Raw genomic sequence first — 18,148 nt, 5'->3', positions numbered from 1 at the left:
CGCGCGTTGTGTGCCGTGTTTCCGATACGGGTAAGCGGGGAGGAGTGACGATGATCACATGCAGGCTACCCAGTGTGCCTCGCGCGAGCGGAATGTCGGTCGTCGTCGGCAGTGAATGCGAGATGTCCGTAAGGGGCGCGTGTACCGTCGTAGAGGTGTACGAATGCCGAAGGAGACAATTAGAGCACTCTGCCGTCGCTGCGAGGAGCGTGAGGGCGGGCAGATAAAAGACCGCAGGCAGTCGCCGCGCTTGTGCGCATCGTGTGGCGTCCCGCGTGCGAGTAAGGGGCGTTGCTGTTCGCGTGTGACTGGAGAGGTGGAATGTCGGTCGTCGTCGGCAGCGATTGCGAGACATCCCCAAGAGTGTAGAGGCGCGTGAACGGCAGTGTTCTGTGCGGTATCGATGGGAGTCGATACAGCGCGTCGCGTGGGTATGAGATTGGAGGGTGAGCGTACGACGGCTCGGAGTGTCCATACCGCACAGCGAGCGATGGGGGCGGCGGGAACCGTCAAAGGACGCACAGTGGGTGCCGACTAGAGGGACAGAAAGCTTGTAGGAGACGCGTAGAGCGTGGCAGAGACTGGCGGGCGCTCTTGGGTAGCGTCGCACTGAACGACGTGTAGCGGGCCGTCCCGCGTACGGAATCACTCCACACGACTTGGAGGTGCACGATAGGATGCCAGAGCTTCATTTGTGGTAGGACATTTGAGGGGTGCAGAGGGCGCATTGGGCGCGGGGGAAGGCGGAGTCAAGTCTGAGATGAAAGCCGGGGAGACGAGTTTGCTGGATGAATGCGCGCGATTGAAGAAGAACAAAAACTGACCTGTGTGTGCTCGAGAAACAGGCAACGGGCGGTGTTGGGGGTGTCGACGGACACGTCTCGGCCGGGCGCATGAGCGTAGCGCAGCGGGACGCGGGGCCGGAGCGCGTGGAAGGGACGGGAGGAGGAGAAAGACGGGAGAGGGACGGAGAGAAGACAGCAAGAGCAGGGCAGCCGAGCACAACGAGAGGATGCGACAGAGCACGCATCGGACGTGTTGCGTCGGCGGCGCGCAGAGGGCAAACATTGGGCAAACACGATGTGTCGCGAGGTGGTCGACGGCGGGCGGCAGCCAATGGGATGCGTTGGCGAGTGCACAAAGTGCGGATGGACATGGCGGCGGCGGGGCATCGAGCTGCGTCAGACCACCGTCAGACAGGGAGCACATCGCATTCAAGTTCGCAGTGGCAGCTCCACGGTCTGCAGCGTCTGGCGAGCAAGCCCGGAGCCGCCCGAACACAACGCGACCCACGTGATAAGCGGCGCGCCGTCGCGCCCGCGTCCCGCGACAACTTGAAAGAAGTTCGCGTGTGAGCGACCTTGAATCCCCCTAGGCCTGGCGAACTGTACACCGAGATACGCTGCTCTCGAACAACATGGTGTTGCAGCTATGGACAACAGCTTTCTGTGCTGCCAGTGTCTTTCTGGCTGGTGTTCACGCTCTCAAGGAGCAGATAACGGTCGGGATTAGTGACCTTGAATCAAGCTTGCGACTGTCAGCCCTCGGAGCAAAGGATACGTTCAAAGAGCTCGCCCATGCAAGCTTGCCGGGCTACGCAGTGCGCGTCAAGAAAACCGAATTTTGCGACCCTACTGTGAAGTACGACATCCGATTTGTTTGACCGCTGGTTGAGCATGAGGCTAACCAATGGTGGCAGCGTATACACCGGCTATTTGGACGTCGATCATGGCGCGAAGCACCTGTTCTTTTACTTCTTTGAGAGCAGGAGGGAGCCAGAAACAGGTCCAAGTAATCTCGATGGCTGTTGAACTCTCACTGATACAGAATCGCGACCAGACGATGTCATGATGTGGATTAACGGTGGACCGGGCTGTTCTTCGTCCATGGGCCTCCTCATGGAGCTAGGTCAGTTCATTCTGCGGCGAGGAATATGCAACTGGTTATGACCGCGATATAGGGCCTTGCAAAATCGATATGACAGGCACCTCCCATAATCGAACGATTTGGAACCCGTACTCGTGGAACGCGGAAGCTAACATATTCTTCCTCGACCAACCGTAGGCCGTTTATATTGCAATCTTGCACACATGCTGACGAGGTTAATCGCTTAGGGTCGGCGTCGGCTTCTCGTACGCAGATTACGGCGAGACGATCGAGACCACTGAGGACGCCGCTCGGAACGTGCATGCCTTCATCACCATCTTCTTCCAGACGTTCACCGAGTTCGCTGGACGCCCTCTGCATCTCGCTGGCGAGTCATACGGTGGACGATATCTCCCCGCGTTTGCGAGTTACATCTATGACCAGAACCGTATCGCGCAGGCAGAGGGACGCGAGACAATCAATCTACAGAGCGTGATCATTGGCAATGGCATCACGGATATCTCAACGTACGCACTCCCTATACGAACTAATGCAGAGTATGTGGTGAAGGACACATCCAAGATTATATCCTGGACGATATGAAATAGAGTGCGGCACAGCAGCCCTAGCTGCACCCTTCCAGAAGATCAGCACCTGCGTGCGGATGAAGATGGCGGTACGTCCTTTCTACAGCATGTAGAAGCTGTAGCAATGATTATCTATTGTATCGCGCTAGCTACCGCGTTGCCAGAAAGCGATGTACGCCAATTGTATCGACCAATTCGACGCTATTGACTGCAACGCCGCTGTGAACTTCTGCGACTCCGAGCTGAGTACGGGTTACTGGGCTAGTGGTGAGTCTGACACGCGAGAAATCTGGCAGGGAAGTGATATTGGTCTTCACATGCAGGACGCAACCCGTACGACATCTCGAAGGTGCGTGTCATCCATATGAACTCATCACACTTCTCACGCATGTCACCCCTCGTAGCCCTGCGAAGGCACAAGCCTTTGTTATGCCGAAAATGCCGTCATCAAGTCCTTCCTTGATGATCCCTCCATTCGCGCCCTCCTTGGCGTCTCCTCTCCATATAACTTCACCGCATGTAGCAGCGCGGTCGGGGCGGGCTTCCGCGCGCATCTGGACAAGTGGGCTGTACCGTCTCAGTACCACGTCGCGGGCCTACTCGCGCGCGGTGTACGGATGCTGATCTATGCGGGCACGTATGACTGGCAGTGCAACTGGGTCGCGAACCGGATGTGGGTCGACAAGCTCGAGTGGGAAGGCGCGGAGGCGTGGACGGCAGAGGCATGGAGGGGGTGGGATGTCGGCGAGGACGTGGCCGGCGAGACGAAGACGGTGGGGCCGTTTACATTCGCGACAATAGCGGGCGCGGGACATATGATGAGTATTACTCTCGAATCGCGCAGCGAACCAGTGCTGACGTGTATTGGCTTTGATACGTCCCCCATGACAAACCGGCGGAAGCGCAGGCGATGATATCGCGATGGTTGACCCAGAAAGCCCTATGAAAGGCCACGCACCAGTATGATGCGTGCAATTATTCTTTACTGGCTGTTGGAACATGTGCACTGTACAACCGTGGACGAAACGCGCAGAATTTGAGGATCAAAATCACGCATGCGCAGAGGGCGGGTTGCTTCGCCTGACACTCCCCATCTCCTCACCCACGCGAACTATGTCTGTAACGACACCGTTTTCATCTGAGCCGCGCGAACAACCGTGTTCATTGGGAGCATCTGCACGAGTCTCATTCAAACAGTCAACTACTACATTATTATGCTATATCATGACTACCTCTTCTGCACGCCTCGAACGGCGGTGGACATGTCACTGTTTAATTCACAACTCGGCAAGGCCCCTCTCAAATGTGAAGTCAACCTCGCCTTTCTCCTGCGCCATCTTCCACTGCAGCTTGACTCGGGCTTGACTGTCGCGAGCACGTCAGCGCTCTGGGACTTCCACCCGATTGAGCGCGCCCGGTCCGCGCGGGTGCGACACGTCGTCCCGCTTAAGAAGCTGCCAGTAGACTGTGCCCGTGATGGTCAGTCGATAACACTCTGAGAAGCAGGGGAGCAGGGGACGTACCACTGACGCCCAGTAGTTCTCGAGCTCTTCGTTAGTAAATGACGTAGGCTCAGCGTCCTTCGCGAGTCCAAGGTCTACTAGCGCCTGGCCAATAGCCTTTCCGATCTCGTACCGACTGACGTGCCCGTTCTCAACGAAGTAATAGCCCTCCCAGCCGTGTCCGACGCTCTGTGGGTTCTTGGAGATCGCATCGAAGAGCGTGATGGACATGTCGGCCACTTTAGACGCAAGTGGGCATGTCAGTAAGTACTTGTGAGCACGACTGCGAGGGGTACCGCGGGTACGCACCATCGTCAACGTGAGCATGTGGCCAAACTGCCTTGCCAGGGCCGACCATTCCACCGCGCCGCCTGGCCAAGGCTGGCTTCACGAGCCCCGGGATCTGGATGGAGAACCGCTTCGCGATGCCGGCGTCGTGAATGAGAGCTGATGCAATGCCGTACACCATTCCCGGCGAGATGAGGTACGTCCGTGCGTAGCCTGAGCAGTACCGTCAGTAATTTCCGACGCCATCGCCCAATGAATAGCAAACTGATCGTACCTTCCTCATCTGCACCGATCACCGCCAGGTCGACGTTGCGATGGTGGGCTTCCGGTGGGATTGATTTCATCTGCTCGATGTTCAAGTCGGAGTAGACGGTGTCAGTGGCGTATTCCCCATTCGCAAACTCGATTATTTCTCCCGTGCCAGACTAGAAGTAGCTGTCAGTTCTATGTAGGACTACGCGCACGCTATGAATACACATGCAGTGTGGATGAGGACAGGCAGTTGGCCAGTGGTCTCGTGCGCTGTTCGCATTCCTCTCAATACCGCTTTCATGGCGGGTACGTTGTCCGCGTTCGCCTGTGCAGGATTCGGTGCGTTAGTTTAAGTCAGGGTTTGTGGCAAACGGCAAACTACAACTGACTAGGTTAAAAATGACATCCGCTTGCGAGGCGAGTGCAGCTATTTTGTCATGCTCGCTAAGAGAGGCTACCTCGCGTTTCGCGCCTAGCTTCTCGAGAACTTTCGCCTTCGAGAGAGCGCGTATGGGCGTAACGATCTCGAAGGTATCTGCCTTCGGGCGCTTCAGAAGGCGGCTCAATAGAGCACCTCCGACATATCCTGTAGTAATGGTGTCAGGGATCGTCGAGTAGTAAAATGGGGGATAATGCAATACCAGTGGCACCGAAGAGCAGGATGTTCGTCTTGCCTGTCGTGTCTGTGAAATTGGCTGCTCTTTGGCTGGGTGCGAGGTCTGTTGACAGAGATTGCATCGTATCGACGACGCTCTTATATTCGTACCTGGCTACTCCAGTCTATCTCAATAAATGCGTCAGTCAGTCATCCTAGTACCAACTTCCATGGCCGACTTGAGCTCTTGGTGCCTCAGTCATGCATCGCGTAAGCTACACCAGAGACATGGCTCAGTAAGCTGCTTGAAATGACAAGCGCAAGTGCATGGGTGTCCAGCTTAACGGTTCAGAGCAATGGTTGAGCAGATGAGGTGCATGGTGCAGCTATCGTCGCCGATGCTGGAGGAGGGGCTGTTGCTTACTACGCCACCGCCAGTAGTCGCGCAATTTGCCCAAATTAATCCCCAAATGTACATAGACATGCACAGACATGAGGAGGAGGAGGAGGAGATTTGTCGTATGGACAGAGAGGCAAAAGACACCATCGAACATTCAGTCGGGGGAACTGCAGTCACTGCGACTAGCGCCGCGCGCGCGAATCAAACGCGTCAATACGCGTAAAGAACGCGTTCGCGTTGCCACCGGCGCGTTTCGTTAGCCTGGCAGCTGTCCTCGTCGCTCATGAGGGGTTCATATTCACGGACGCGCCGAAAGATACTCAATTCAAAAGGATGACCTGCAGTGGTGTGCGGGACGGTGCATCGCGACTATCAAGGCTGCCTCAAAGATAGTGATCGTGCGCACTTATATCAGGCCTGCGCGTCACTGCCGAATCCGTCCGGAACATTGGCAACCTCCGCTGCAATCTAGTTGGATCATAGCACCTATCCTGCAGAACACTTTCACCCTATTGGAGGGCTAGAGTGCCAGCGCACGTGTCATTTGAACGACTCTCTTAAGGTAAGTCGAGTGGGTCCTCTCCTGCCAGACGAAGGCTTATATTGTATACCGCGCAGCACGGACAATCACAGTAAATGAACTTCTCAAGCACGGTGCAGTTCTTCATGCGTTTGAACTGTAATATGCAAGCCGAGGCTTCGCCGACATGCTTGCACGTCTTCTGTTTTCACCACTCTGTCTATTCACTCGATCGTGACTAGGGCGAGGACACTGTTGACTCTTCTGTAGTTCTATACGGGCTTTGTTCTCGCCCGAACTACCCACGCGGAGGTGACGTGAGTGCCAGAAGGTAAGTTTGACGGTCAGATAGTTCAGGGTTATCCCGCTGACAGACGGGGCTGTACAGCGTGAGCATCTCACCGTTCAAGTGCCACCGATGGGTCAACCGGGCGCCAGACACACGAATCCTGTCTGCTTTGCTTGAATTTTGGACGAGACTTGCCAGTGTTTCAGTCATGTCTGAACAGGCTGTCAAGGCCACCCTAATGCCTCGGCATTCCGTTGTGTGTCATATTGCCGTTGTCCTGCTTAGTGAGTGACAAACAGGATTGTCGCCGGGGCGATTCTATCCCTTGGTGTTGATTGTTGGAGCCCTGCCTGCGAAATATCAGCTTCGATGTCAACTGTCAATGTGCAGTACATAGACTGCGAGATCAAGTGCACGGCATATATATATATATGTTTTCCTCCACTGACACCGGCTACTTCGCCCCTCGTCCATACTAGATGTTTCCCCCATACCCACATAGTTGCCTGCACACACAGTATGCCCTCTTTGTCTCCTTTCTCCTCTCTCTGGACGCCTTAGCTGGTCAGATCAACAGGACGATCGATGATCAATACGGCGACTCATCCACCGGTATCCAGCCAAGTTACTCGAGCAACTGGAACTTTGGTCCAGAATGCTCTATCTGTGCTCTTCATCCGAGTGCGAGCGATGCATTTGACGGTACATGGCACGATACGACTTCAAATGCTACGGATCCCACGCAGCCCTATGTGACGCTGGACTTCACTGGTTCGTGCTGTATCCATCTCCCTGTAGCTGGGGCTGAACAACTTGTCCAGGAACCGACATCTGGGTGTATTGTATCATTGTCAACAGCGCCAGCGCGGCCGACATCGTAACATTCACCAATGTTACCTTCGAGTTGGACGGCGCAGTGGCCGGCAGCTATGCCCATGAACCCGATGCGACCGCCAGTCAATACGTATACAACGTTTCGGTCTTCAGTCAAACGGGCCTCAGCAATACGGAGCACAAGCTGGTCATGAGTACGGTGCAGGGATCCCAGTCGTCCGCCCTGTTGTTTGACTGGGCCATGTACACGTGAGTACACAATACCTTCGCATTGCCCTCTTCAACCAGCGATGAACACATCGGCAAAGCTTCGACGATGGCAACACTAGCACAACGACTTCGACCACCCAGACCACAGTTTTGTCAACTATGAGCTCGGGATCGACAGGTCTGTCCACAGCTGTGACGACTGTGAGCCAAACCGCATCGACGTCGAGCAGTCCAACTGCTGCTGCAGAGCTCAACACGTCCCACCACAGTAAGTGATTTTTGTGTCTGCTATGTCGACTTCTCTCATCTTAGAACAGGTGGACCAGCCGGAGCAATCGCTGGCGGTGTAATCGGCGGTCTTGCTTTCGTTACCATTTGTGTCCTCCTCGCGGTCTGCTTCCGCAGAAAGCGAGCGGCGTCATACGTGGATGGAAGAAATAGCCGGGAGATCGACCCATTCTTTGAGACTTCGCATCGCATTCCTCGAGGCATGGTTTCCTTGCACGACCTCCCCCCAACCTCACATGGAGGAACACTAGTATCACACAAGGGCGCTGCTGGTGTAGGTCTCAGCGCTCCTGTGTCTATTAGTTCATCTAACAGCGGACGTCTCAACGAGAGGCACACTCCGTCCATATCCTCAGGCCACGACCATCTGGAGCGCGAGGCGGCAGAACTCCGACAGCAAGTTGCGACCTTGCGCTCGGCTGTCAACAGTACGGCGCCAGGCGGCACATACGCAACGGAGAGCAGACCATCCGTTCCTGCCATGTCCGCATCCTCTGGGCTCACGGGCGCGGAGGTTGAGCAAGAGCTAAGGAGGGAGATGGCGACGCTGCGGGCGGAGATGGCGCAGTTGAAGGAAGAGACGGACGATGTCAGGCGGGGCGAGCCACCTCCTGCATATATGTGAGCTTGGGGAAGTTTCGTAATATCTCTTTTCTAGGTTTCGTGCATGTCACCGGGCTGTATGTGATCAGTAAGATAGTTTCTACTCACCCTCTGTTGTGCGTCTTCTCGACTTCTCGACCTTTCTGATAACTGCGCGCGACAGATTACAATACATACCAAACAAACAACGATGTCATCATTTAGGCCCTTGGAGCCTAAAATCTGACTCAAACTCGTCGAGACGCCTACATGCATGACTTACGCGCATATCGCCATGCTGTCCTCCGGAGGTGGCTGCAGCAACGCAGAGGCGCAGCGTCATCACTGTCCACCGCTGAAACGCTGACAGGTAGTGCTATGCTTGCGGCAGTCAGGGCTGTCAGAGCTGTCAGAGTGCGGCGTGAGATCCTCAGCGCTCAGCATTGCAATTGTTGAAGCTAATATCATGGTATCCAGCAGTGTCAGCGTGATGTGATGACTTGTCAATGCTGCAAGTAGCCGCCGTACTAACCTAAGTCCCACTGATGCCTCTTGAGTCGCTCACTTCAAGAACTGTTCTCATCGAGTGACAAGGTTACCTGAGATCGTCAGCAATTGTATTCCCCAAGCATTGTTATACTAAAGACATGTACTTTAAGTGCGAGTCGGTTCAAGCTGGACAGTCCGGTACCACCTGAAGCTTTGAAGGAGTGATGGATGATACCGAACTGTCACAATTATGTTATACTGATACCCGCAGACAGCATGTCAAGCTCCAGCGCCGATGTGCGACGTCCAGAGCATAGACGTAGACAAGATCAGTTTGACATGGGGATGCTCCGAGTCTATAACGCCCTTCTCCTGCCTCTCCTCTCCGAATACAAATGCCAACTAGTATACCATGCCTACAACCCTGCCTGAGCATGCTGGGCGTCCTCCTTGTCTTTCCTCTTGCGCTGGCCGCATTCGCTGTCCCGACCAACAGGACGATCGATGATGAATGGGGCGATCTAGTCACCGGAGAGAAACCAGTGTACTCGAACGCATGGAACTACGGACCGACTTGCGGTCAATGCGATCTCCACCCAAGTGTAGGCGAAGCGTTCCAAAGTACATGGCACGACACGACCTCGAATACCTTGGCAGAGCCCTCTGTCACATTGAACTTCACCGGTTTGTCTTTAATTCTCTCCTCTATCACACTCAGCCAGCTGGACTGAGTGACCCATCCAGGAACTGCTATCTGGGTATATTGCATCCGCAGCAACTACGATGCCGTCGGAGACATAACGTTCACCAATGCTACGTTCGAACTAGATGGCATCCTGGTCGACACCTACTACTACGCTCCTAAAACATGGGTCGACCAATTCGAGTACAACGTTACTGTCTTCAATAGGACAGAGCTCAGTAATGAGAAGCACACGCTGGTTGTGACCGCAGCGCAAAATTCCAGTGGGCTAGCATCTGTTCTGCTGTTCGACTGGGCTATGTATACGTGAGTCCATACTGCCACTGCGCTGCCCTCAGAAGCCATTGACGAGCGTACGGCGTAGCACTGACGACGATGACACGACTCCGACAACTCAGATCGACAACTCGCCAACAGTAAGCTCGAATTTGATGGTATAATCACAGGTTCAACAACCGTAATCTCGTTTCCAGACCGCATTGGCCTCGGCCTTGAGCAGTGCAAGTAGCGACTCGGTGGTCAATACAGCTCACCACGGTGAGTGGCACCTACATCTACTCCGAACCCTCTCACATGAGAGCAGGCCCACCCGTTGGCGCGATCGCCGGCGGTGTAGTAGGTGGTGTCGCCTTCCTCGCACTGTGTCTCTTCCTCGTGATTTGCTTCCAAAGGCAGCGAGCGCCGCCGTTCGTGAAAGGCTGGAACAGCCGGGACATCGAGCCATTCGACACAACTCCGAATCCTCCGGGCATGGTCGTTTCCTTGTCTGATCCGGCCGCACGAGGATCGAAGGATGCCGTTGTCCTCAGCGTCCCGGTCCCTGTCACTCTAGCTGACAGAGGAAGACTCGACGAGAAACGTCGACGGATTACACCGAGGCCCTTACCAGATCATGAGCGCATGGAGCGCGAGGCCGACGAACTCCGGCAGCAGGTCGCGAGCTTGCGCGCCGAACGGGCGGCGGCCGGTAGTGCTGCTCCAGCGCCGGGCCGTATAGATGCGACGGAGAGCACTGCCGTCCGTGTACCTGCAAACTCGCGATTGACGCACGCAGAGATTACGCGGGGGCTGAGGAGAGAGATGGCGGCGTTGCGTCAGGAGATGAGGCGGTTGACGGCGGAGACGGAGGGTGTCGTCAGACTGAACTGTGAACCGCCTCCTGCGTACATGTGAAGCCGTGTCATTGTCGTCCTTTGTTTCCGGTTCACGCACACTTGGTCTGTATAACTGCAATCAGCATACCGTTGAACGAGGACGAGGGTAGATGGCCGCCGTTCTCAGTGGCACAAGGAGATACCATTCCGGTAAATAGTAAAATAACATACCATCGGCTGCGCGTCACACCCTGCGTGACGGCGACAAATGTTGTCCTACACGACAACCAAAAACAAACATGTCCTAGCGGAAAATACAAGCAGCATTGTCCGCCCATGTGGGCTTACCCGAGAGATGCGGTCCGATTGTCCGTGGCCAACCATCGGTACCTGTACGCGGTCACGAGCGTGTTCAATGCTCGGGCGGGACGCGTTCACCGCGTCCGCACCTTGTCCTCCAACCCCCATCACCCCCCTCCCCTCCCCCGAGTAGAGGGCCCAGAGAACACCGCGATGCCTGATATCAAGCGACTACGCGAGAGCGGGGGGTCGCCCAAGACGCCGACCGGGCTGAGCCCCCTGAGGAAGAAAGCAAGGACCGAAATGGACAGCGCGGCCCGCGAGAGTGTGGCACGCGAAGACAGGGCCGTCGAGCACATTCTGTCGGTGCTGAGGGTGGTCAACAACACCATACCGCCATCCGGTAGGTCAGAGATGCTCCGCGCGTGGCAGGTGCTGACCCTCCGCGACACACAGGGATTCTCCCGGTGGCGGTCAAGCGCGAGAGCTGGCCTGACCTGGCGAAGTTCGATACCTGGGTTCACTTGTGAGTAGACCCGATCATACTCGCAGCGGGGATTATACTAAGCCAGATGGCTGTCCACAGCGGTGATACATATAGCGTGGACGAGGAGAACGTATGGGTACGCACCTATCTACGCCGCACCCCATGCATGATAGATTGACGTTGTCCTTCAGCATCACCAGCTCAGAGAGATCGTGAGCGGCAGCATATGCGGAGCAGCGTGTGATATCTACGCAACGGATCGCGCGAACGTCGAAGACGATATCCCGCAGCAATGCGATGATTCGTCAGCAACCACGACTCTCCGCAAAAGTCCTCGACCAGAGAAGACCTGTATGGTGAGAGCGTGCAGCGTTGATCGGGTCGACGGACTTACATCCTTTGTCGACAGTCTTCTGGTTCGGAACCTACGATTGTCTGTGAGTCACACGTGCGCATGCATTGTTGCCGGCGACTCACGTCTCGCAGGAAACTGTGCAAGGAGGACATCGGGCTGGAAAGCCTTGTTGCAATGTTGATGGATCATGTCAAGTATATGTATGCCGAGAATGCGCGAAACTTCCTGATTCTCGACGTGCCTGCGGTGAATCGCTCGCCGGTAAGCAAATTGCTCGCAGACTATGCGAACCAACTGGACGGGTACATCTCGGAGTGGAACGAGCTCCTGCACGACAGCGCACGTGAGTTCACGGAGACGGAGAGCTATTCCGATGCCTCCCTCTTCCTGTTCTCGTCCCACAAGATGCTGTCCGACTTGTTGGACGACGCGGAAGAATTTGGCTTCATCGAAGGCGAGGAGGCGAAGCCCGACGGCAAGATATGGATCCGCTGTGCGGACGGTGTGGCGTTCTCAAAGACCGTGCACCGTCTGTTGGCGGAGAAGATGGCACTGGCTATATCGCTTGTTGAGGAAGAATGAAGGTCTCCGGGGATGCGATACGGCCTCGCGCCGCTGATATCCGTAGTCCGAAGTATTAATGTATCTGTTTAGTGTATCACAGCGGATATCAGCCCGCGGTCGCGCGAGGAATAATGACATACATGTATCCTCGTCACGGCTATCACTCCTGGATCACTCGGTGCCGCATTCAAGCAGCTTACAATGGCCGTATCACCGCAGTGCCTGTCATGAGACGAAGTCGGTGAACAGACAACGCATGTATCAAGGAAGATTAGCTTGCCAGCTGGCTATTGTGTGATGACCCAAGGGCCAATAGGTGCCCCGTCGAGGCCTTGCGCGTTCAAACGGGGCATGATATTGTTACTCACTAGTACAGTCTCTTATGTCATATTCCTGGTCTTTCACTCTTTGGACGTCTGACCCTGGTCTGACCGCAGAGCGACGTATCTGAGGGCGTATCTGCCTCAGGCAAGATCCCGGTCCTGTGGCAACCTGTTACAACCCATGAGTAATTGGACAAATGACGCGAGGTGTAGGCCAGTTTATTGTTGTAGCTCAAGAAAGAGAGTCGCCAAACTGTACTGACAGTTTGGCGACTCGACAGGGAGGAGACGCGTCCGTGGCGGACGGTGGCGCTAGCTGGCACCGCCACCGGATTGATCGGCGCTCAGATCTGAAGTTGAATTTGGCCACAGACGCGGTGAGTCGCGGGTGATGACTGTGGCGCGCGGCCCGGCGGGGGCGGGGGCTCGGCTGGAAAGGACGCGCCGTGCTTGCGCATGGACGAGCACTGCGAGCTGCTCAGCACTCTCTTAGAGCCGCGTTTTGCATCGGCATCACTGCCACGGACACTACAGCCGGGCCCATATGTATCACTGGCTGTCAGACTTGTGGGAACGAGACATATCCGCGTTTAGTGAGCTCGCCGTATATATACCACAGGTCTGAGCCTCAGGTTCCCAGAGCTGCGCTTCTTTCCACAAGACATCCCTCATTCTCCTCGTTGTTCCTCACATATTTTTGTGGTCATGTCGCCGCTCTCAGTTGCTAGCCCTTTCCTCTCCTTGGCCGGGGCAATCCTCCTCTACGCCCTTTGGAAGGTGGTCCCAAGATACATCGACCGGTACAACTCGAGCATGTGGGACATGCCAGGGCCCCGATCCTCGAGCTGGCTGTACGGCAACCTCGGAGACATGCGCTCCGAAGAACCAGGTGTCATGTTGGAACGATGGGCGAAGCGACACGGCCATGTACTCAAGTACAAAGTCTCCATGAATGTGTGTAGCCGTTTCTGCGTTGCGATGGGGCTTACTGATTGACCGAGCATTGACAGGCCGACGCATTACTCATGTTGGATACGAAAGCTGTCAACCATGTCCTCACCCACTCGCATGATTATCCAAAACCCGAGATTGCCAGATTCAACCTGGGTCTGATTCTGGGCAAGGGTACGTGAAGTAGACATCTCAATGCACGTTTAGTGTTTCAACAATTCTGCAGGTCTTCTTGTTGTGGAAGGTCGGTGTGAACACTCTTGCCAGTGGCGTACGATTAATCTACATCGTCTACGCGCATATAGGTGAACAGCATAGGCAGCAGGTGAGTATATGCGCCATATACTAAGCTCACACTGGGTTCCTGACCACAGGTAATGTTACAGAGGAGAATCCTGGTGAGCGACTAATTTTCACCGGCAACAGCTTGAGCTAACGCTACACAGAACCCGGCCTTTGGACCAGTCCAAATCCGCGCCCTCACGGACATCTTCGTCGAGAAGGCCCACCAACTACGTAACATCTGGCACGAGCAGGTCGCCAAAGCCGGGAACGTAACCCAGCTGGACGTCGTCAGCGGTCTCAACAACATGACCCTCGACGTGATCGGCCTCGCCGGTGAGTCCCACGAATGCGCCAGGCCGTCCTGCCTTCCGAACGCTGACGCGGCGCCGAAAGGCTTCAACTACGACCTGCACTCGCTCAACCCGGAGGGCAAGCCGAACGAGCTCCGCCTCGCGTTCGACGTCATGTTCCGCGCCATCTCCGGCGCGGGCCTCTCCGTCCTGTCCGTCCTCCGGAACTACGTCCCCATCTTCCGTATGATCGTAAGCACCTTCCTCCCCTCTGCCACCCGCATACACCGACTCACCCACCCGAATGGAATAGCCGACCCAGGTCTCGCACCGGATGGATGACGCACAGCGCGTCGCGCGGCGAATCGGGATGGCGCTCATTGCGGAGAAGAAGGCGGCGATCCTGCGCGCGGCTGCGGAGGCCGGGGGCGAGAAGGAGATCGGCGGGAAGGGCATGCACGACCGCGACTTGCTCACGCTGCTGATCAAGGCGAACATGAGCACGGACATCCCGGAAAGTCAGCGGCTGTCGGACGAAGACATGCTTGCTCGTAAGTCCTGTGCTCTGCTTGGTCCCCGGGAAATGTGCTGACTGTGATTCCGCTGAACAGAGGTCCCTACGTATGCGTCTTGCGCCGTGTATCTACCGGTGGTGTCATACTAACGCGCCCTTACACCCAGCTTCCTCGTCGCTGGACACGAAACGACCTCGACCGCAACCGCGTGGTGCCTCTTCGCGCTCGCGCAGAACCAGAGCGTGCAGACGCAGCTCCGCGAGGAGCTCTGGGGCGTGCCCACGGAGAGCCCGACGATGGACGAGCTCAATGCGCTGCCGTACCTCGAGGCGGTCGTCCGCGAGAGCATGCGCGTGTACGCGCCCGTGTCGGCGACGATCCGTGTGTCAGCGAGGGAGGACGTCATACCCCTGGAGAGACCGTACGTGGACCGGAAGGGAAATGTGTGCGATAGCGTCCGGTGCGTGTTTCCTGCGTACAGACGGCTCATAGGCCTGCGCCGGTGCTCATGCTTGGTACGCCGATAGGATTCCCAAGAACACGCGGATTAGCATCCCGATTCTCGCGATGAACAAGTCGAAGGACCTCTGGGGCCCGGACGCCCAGGAGTTCAAGTACGTCGTCTACCATGCGAGCCTCGACGTGAAACTCACCTTGTTCTTTTTCGCGTCCTGCGCGCGTAGGCCGGAGCGGTGGTTGTCCGGCACCATCCCCGAAGCGGCGCACGCCATCCCTGGCGTGTGGGGCAACATGCTCACCTTCCTCGGCGGGCCCCGCGCGTGCATCGGCTTCCGGTTTTCCCTTGTCGAGTGCGTCCACAATCTCCTGGCTCGCATGTTTCCTGCGGGGTACTGAATACAGCTGCACAGGATGAAGGCCCTGCTCTTCACGCTCATCCGTTCGTTCGAGTTCGAGCTCGCGCTGCCAAAGGAAGAGATCTCCAAGATTCCCGGCCTCGTGGATCGTCCGTTCCTGAAGCAGGAGAAGCAGAAGGGAGCCAGATTGCCTCTGAAGGTCAAGACCCATGTGCGGCCCGAGTATTGAATGTGAAAGAGGGTTCCGCAGTGGACCAGAGCGGTATCGTTTGCTCTCAATAGTTTGAAGACAACATATTTACCTTAATTTATGTGATGGGTGTTCGTCCTCGTGTACTCTAGATGCAGATATCACAGAGACTGTTATAAAGATAGCAGTAGGCTACCATTGCCTTGAGGCTGGCACCGAGCTTTATTAGCGATGCATGCGACGACACTGATACTACATGGAAAGCAATACAGATCCGAGTGAATCAGCAGTGACAGCAATACTGGAGACATCGGTTGGAACTTTGCGAATACAGCTCTTGGACGGCTGAGAGAGCTGTGGGCGTTGATTAGACTAGACAAGATGAGAAGATGGACGCAGATAAGTACGCACGCTGACGGAAAGCCCCTGCGTATATATCGACTTGACTTGCTGATACAATGATCTGAGGGCAACTTCTTGGCCGCTCTTGATCGCTTCTTGTCCCTCCTGGACTCGCGCAACCACTGCGCTGCACTCCTCACCCCACTCAACCCCAACACCTGCCTGCTCTGCAACGCGCGTCTCCTCGACCGGACCTGACCACCGACCCTGCACACCCCTGCCCTTCGCCCCACCCGGCGTACCCCAGCCAGGCAGAGCTCCTCTAGGGAGCCGCCACAAAAGTCAGAGATTCTCGTCGTCGCTCAGGAACTCGTCCTCATCCTCATCGTCAACCGTCTGGAGGTTCGTGAAGTCGACCTTGTACCTGAGGAGCCCGCCGATGCCGCCGAAACCCTTGACGAACTGCGCGCCCTCCTGCGAGCGGTTCGTGACGAACTCGAGGTTCGCGCCGAACTCGCGGTACTTCTCCGCGAACCACTCGAGCAGCGACTGCGGCTCGCAGACCTGCTCCATCTCCAGTGCCGTTGACTTGTCCGTAAACTTTTCGCGGTCCTTCTCTTGCTCCTTGCTGGCGTGGACGATTATCTCCTCTGTGTATACTGTGAGCAGGAAGATGACACAATGAGGCGGTTGCAGCACGTACCACCAGCGGCGTTTCGGAGGATGTAGCGAGTGATGTCGAGGTTCTCCCAGACAATGAGCGTCTCGACAGCGCCGAGGTCGAGGGCCTTCAGGGTGTCATCCACACCGAAGCAGTACTTGCCCGTGTCCTGACTAATCTCGTCGAAGTATTTCTGGATAAGCTTCTTCTCCTGCACAAATTTCACGTTCGCGAGAGACTCGGCAGCAAGTTCGATTGCCTATCGCGATCGATCAGAGTTGGGGTCTCCGCGCATTCACCAGTGGTCAATTACCTGGTTGAACCCGTTCTCGCCGCCGTAACTGACATCGACGACCTTGAGGACCTTCGCAGCCAATCTCAGGTCGAACATGTCACTCTGGCTGAGCTCCGTCTTGAAATCCGCGCTACCCGCGAGGACCAAGCCCGTCACGTTCACCTTGTCGTTCGTGATGAAGTGCTGGACGGCGTGCTCGGCGACCTTGCGGACGTAGTTGTGCCGCTTCTCGTCACGGAGACGCGCGAAACGCAGCGCGGACTGTCCACCACGACCGTGCTTCTTTGGGAGGTCGACGGTGAATTTGTGAATGACCTCGCGCGTGTTCCCCGCAACGGTACCGAAGAGCGTGCCGTTTCCGTCCATGACGATGAAGCCGAACTTGGAGTCGGACTCGAGCAGCTCCTGGAGTGCCTCAGTGTGGAACTTGTTGTCACAGAGGTATAGTGATCTGGTACAGAGTTACGATTGGCAGCAAAATGACCAAGCATTCGACATACGTGTTGATGGGCTTGTGAGGCTCAAAGTCGAAAGAGACCTTCTTTTCCTTCCCCTCGTCCGTCAAGATCGTACCAACAAAGAGCACGAGACCATTTGGTGGTACACGGTTGTACAGCTTCAGACGCTGTTGCGTACTCGTAATGGCTGCGAGCACAGACAATCTGTTGACTCGCGACTTGATATTCGACGCAGTACCGTATTCTTGTGTCAACATCGCCGATATACGAGAGATTTGGTCCTATATGCACTGGGTCAATACATCGCGATCACTCACCAGACAAGCAGTCGTACCTTTGGTGGGACGATCAGACTGATCATAGATGTTCCAGCTCTAGTTTCCTGGTGAGCTATATCCTTGTGTGTACGAGTAAGACACTGCTCACCCTCTCGCTGCATCAAGGCTCTTGATGAGCTTCTTGATTTTCCACATCTGGATATTCTGGTCCGCAGGATCCTGACTCATTTTGGCGTACTCTAGCCGTTCGCTTTCGGTGGGCTATGGTACAGCGGGCGAGGGAGGAGGGGGACGAGGCGGGGAGCCAGGAGGGAAGTGGACAGCCTGGGGGTCCAAATTTTAGGGATCGCGCGCCGCAAGTTACCGATAAGTGACATAATTTCCGAGAATTTCCATATCGATCATTTCCTTCATTCCACACTAAGCTGTAAGCAGGATAACATAGTAAGTAACCGCCTAACTTAGATTGGTCCGATATAGCGTTACCTTATCGGCGGCCATCTCTGCACTTCCACAACTCCTCGAGCCTCGAGGCCGTGC

At 55.8% G+C, this 18,148-nt stretch overlaps 7 protein-coding genes across 7 annotated transcripts; 5 read left to right on the top strand and 2 right to left on the bottom strand.

Annotated features, from left to right (window-relative positions):
- Nucleotides 1-1,349: 1,349 nt before the first annotated feature.
- Nucleotides 1,350-3,533, top strand: B0H18DRAFT_119314 (Alpha/Beta hydrolase protein). Its single transcript, XM_048036057.1, has 10 exons — nt 1,350-1,641; nt 1,700-1,785; nt 1,840-1,908; nt 1,961-2,060; nt 2,115-2,393; nt 2,449-2,542; nt 2,603-2,720; nt 2,777-2,802; nt 2,858-3,271; nt 3,331-3,533. The coding sequence occupies exons 1-10, from the start codon at nt 1,418-1,420 to the stop codon at nt 3,397-3,399; spliced, it is 1,479 nt and encodes a 492-aa protein (XP_047896362.1). The 5' UTR covers nt 1,350-1,417; the 3' UTR covers nt 3,400-3,533.
- Nucleotides 3,534-3,681: 148 nt separating this feature from the next.
- Nucleotides 3,682-5,233, bottom strand: B0H18DRAFT_872761 (NAD(P)-binding protein; the record flags this gene model as incomplete). The annotated part of the gene is made up of 7 exons (XM_048040251.1): nt 3,682-3,918; nt 3,977-4,194; nt 4,265-4,456; nt 4,518-4,668; nt 4,719-4,820; nt 4,885-5,081; nt 5,137-5,233. The coding sequence occupies 7 exons, from the start codon at nt 5,231-5,233 to the stop codon at nt 3,682-3,684; spliced, it is 1,194 nt and encodes a 397-aa protein (XP_047896361.1).
- Nucleotides 5,234-6,778: 1,545 nt separating this feature from the next.
- On the top strand, nt 6,779-8,310 carry B0H18DRAFT_1102885 (uncharacterized protein; the record flags this gene model as incomplete). The annotated part of the gene is made up of 4 exons (XM_048032566.1): nt 6,779-7,070; nt 7,121-7,382; nt 7,442-7,611; nt 7,661-8,310. 4 exons carry the CDS (start codon nt 6,779-6,781, stop codon nt 8,254-8,256), a joined length of 1,320 nt encoding a protein of 439 aa, XP_047896360.1. The 3' UTR covers nt 8,257-8,310.
- Nucleotides 8,311-9,136: 826 nt separating this feature from the next.
- B0H18DRAFT_1116631 (uncharacterized protein) lies at nt 9,137-10,578 on the top strand (the record flags this gene model as incomplete). Its single annotated transcript, XM_048033463.1, has 5 exons — nt 9,137-9,386; nt 9,447-9,711; nt 9,770-9,821; nt 9,879-9,942; nt 9,989-10,578. The coding sequence occupies 5 exons, from the start codon at nt 9,137-9,139 to the stop codon at nt 10,576-10,578; spliced, it is 1,221 nt and encodes a 406-aa protein (XP_047896359.1).
- Nucleotides 10,579-11,360: 782 nt separating this feature from the next.
- On the top strand, nt 11,361-12,362 carry B0H18DRAFT_991881 (uncharacterized protein). The gene is made up of 3 exons (XM_048045089.1): nt 11,361-11,387; nt 11,596-11,719; nt 11,773-12,362. Exons 1-3 carry the CDS (start codon nt 11,372-11,374, stop codon nt 12,221-12,223), a joined length of 591 nt encoding a protein of 196 aa, XP_047896358.1. The 5' UTR covers nt 11,361-11,371; the 3' UTR covers nt 12,224-12,362.
- A 623-nt stretch (nt 12,363-12,985) lies between these two features.
- On the top strand, nt 12,986-15,954 carry B0H18DRAFT_119205 (cytochrome P450). Its single transcript, XM_048036051.1, has 13 exons — nt 12,986-13,482; nt 13,539-13,653; nt 13,706-13,723; nt 13,785-13,804; nt 13,866-13,877; nt 13,926-14,097; nt 14,158-14,306; nt 14,368-14,605; nt 14,666-14,675; nt 14,736-15,029; nt 15,097-15,183; nt 15,253-15,378; nt 15,439-15,954. The coding sequence occupies exons 1-13, from the start codon at nt 13,234-13,236 to the stop codon at nt 15,611-15,613; spliced, it is 1,665 nt and encodes a 554-aa protein (XP_047896357.1). The 5' UTR covers nt 12,986-13,233; the 3' UTR covers nt 15,614-15,954.
- Nucleotides 15,955-16,258: 304 nt separating this feature from the next.
- On the bottom strand, nt 16,259-17,836 carry B0H18DRAFT_872773 (peptide chain release factor eRF/aRF subunit 1; the record flags this gene model as incomplete). Its single annotated transcript, XM_048040252.1, has 6 exons — nt 16,259-16,566; nt 16,620-16,836; nt 16,891-17,323; nt 17,373-17,611; nt 17,665-17,704; nt 17,757-17,836. The coding sequence occupies 6 exons, from the start codon at nt 17,834-17,836 to the stop codon at nt 16,259-16,261; spliced, it is 1,317 nt and encodes a 438-aa protein (XP_047896356.1).
- Between the last annotated feature and the right edge of the window lie 312 nt (nt 17,837-18,148).

This window comes from Fomitopsis serialis, assembly GCF_022376445.1.
Source record: "Fomitopsis serialis strain Sig1Antser10 chromosome Unknown B0H18scaffold_15, whole genome shotgun sequence".
NCBI lineage: Eukaryota > Fungi > Basidiomycota > Agaricomycetes > Polyporales > Fomitopsidaceae > Fomitopsis > Fomitopsis serialis.
This window is presented reverse-complemented; position numbering and strand designations above follow the sequence as displayed.

What these genes read in the sequence shown, in the direction of transcription:
- B0H18DRAFT_991881 (XM_048045089.1), top strand. An exon ending in CTGGTTCGGAACCTACGATT is followed by an intron (nt 11,720 to 11,772) that starts GTCTGTGAGTCA and finishes CACGTCTCGCAG; the next exon opens with GAAACTGTGCAAGGAGGACA.
- B0H18DRAFT_119205 (XM_048036051.1), top strand. Translation starts at nt 13,234, where the DNA reads ATGTCGCCGCTCTCAGTTGCTAGCCCTTTCCTCTCCTTGGCCGGGGCA. An exon ending in AGTACAAAGTCTCCATGAAT is followed by an intron (nt 13,483 to 13,538) that starts GTGTGTAGCCGT and finishes GAGCATTGACAG; the next exon opens with GCCGACGCATTACTCATGTT. An exon ending in CGACGTGATCGGCCTCGCCG is followed by an intron (nt 14,098 to 14,157) that starts GTGAGTCCCACG and finishes CGGCGCCGAAAG; the next exon opens with GCTTCAACTACGACCTGCAC.
- B0H18DRAFT_119314 (XM_048036057.1), top strand. Translation starts at nt 1,418, where the DNA reads ATGGTGTTGCAGCTATGGACAACAGCTTTCTGTGCTGCCAGTGTCTTT. An exon ending in GGCATCACGGATATCTCAAC is followed by an intron (nt 2,394 to 2,448) that starts GTACGCACTCCC and finishes GACACATCCAAG; the next exon opens with ATTATATCCTGGACGATATG. An exon ending in TAGCGGGCGCGGGACATATG is followed by an intron (nt 3,272 to 3,330) that starts ATGAGTATTACT and finishes TGGCTTTGATAC; the next exon opens with GTCCCCCATGACAAACCGGC.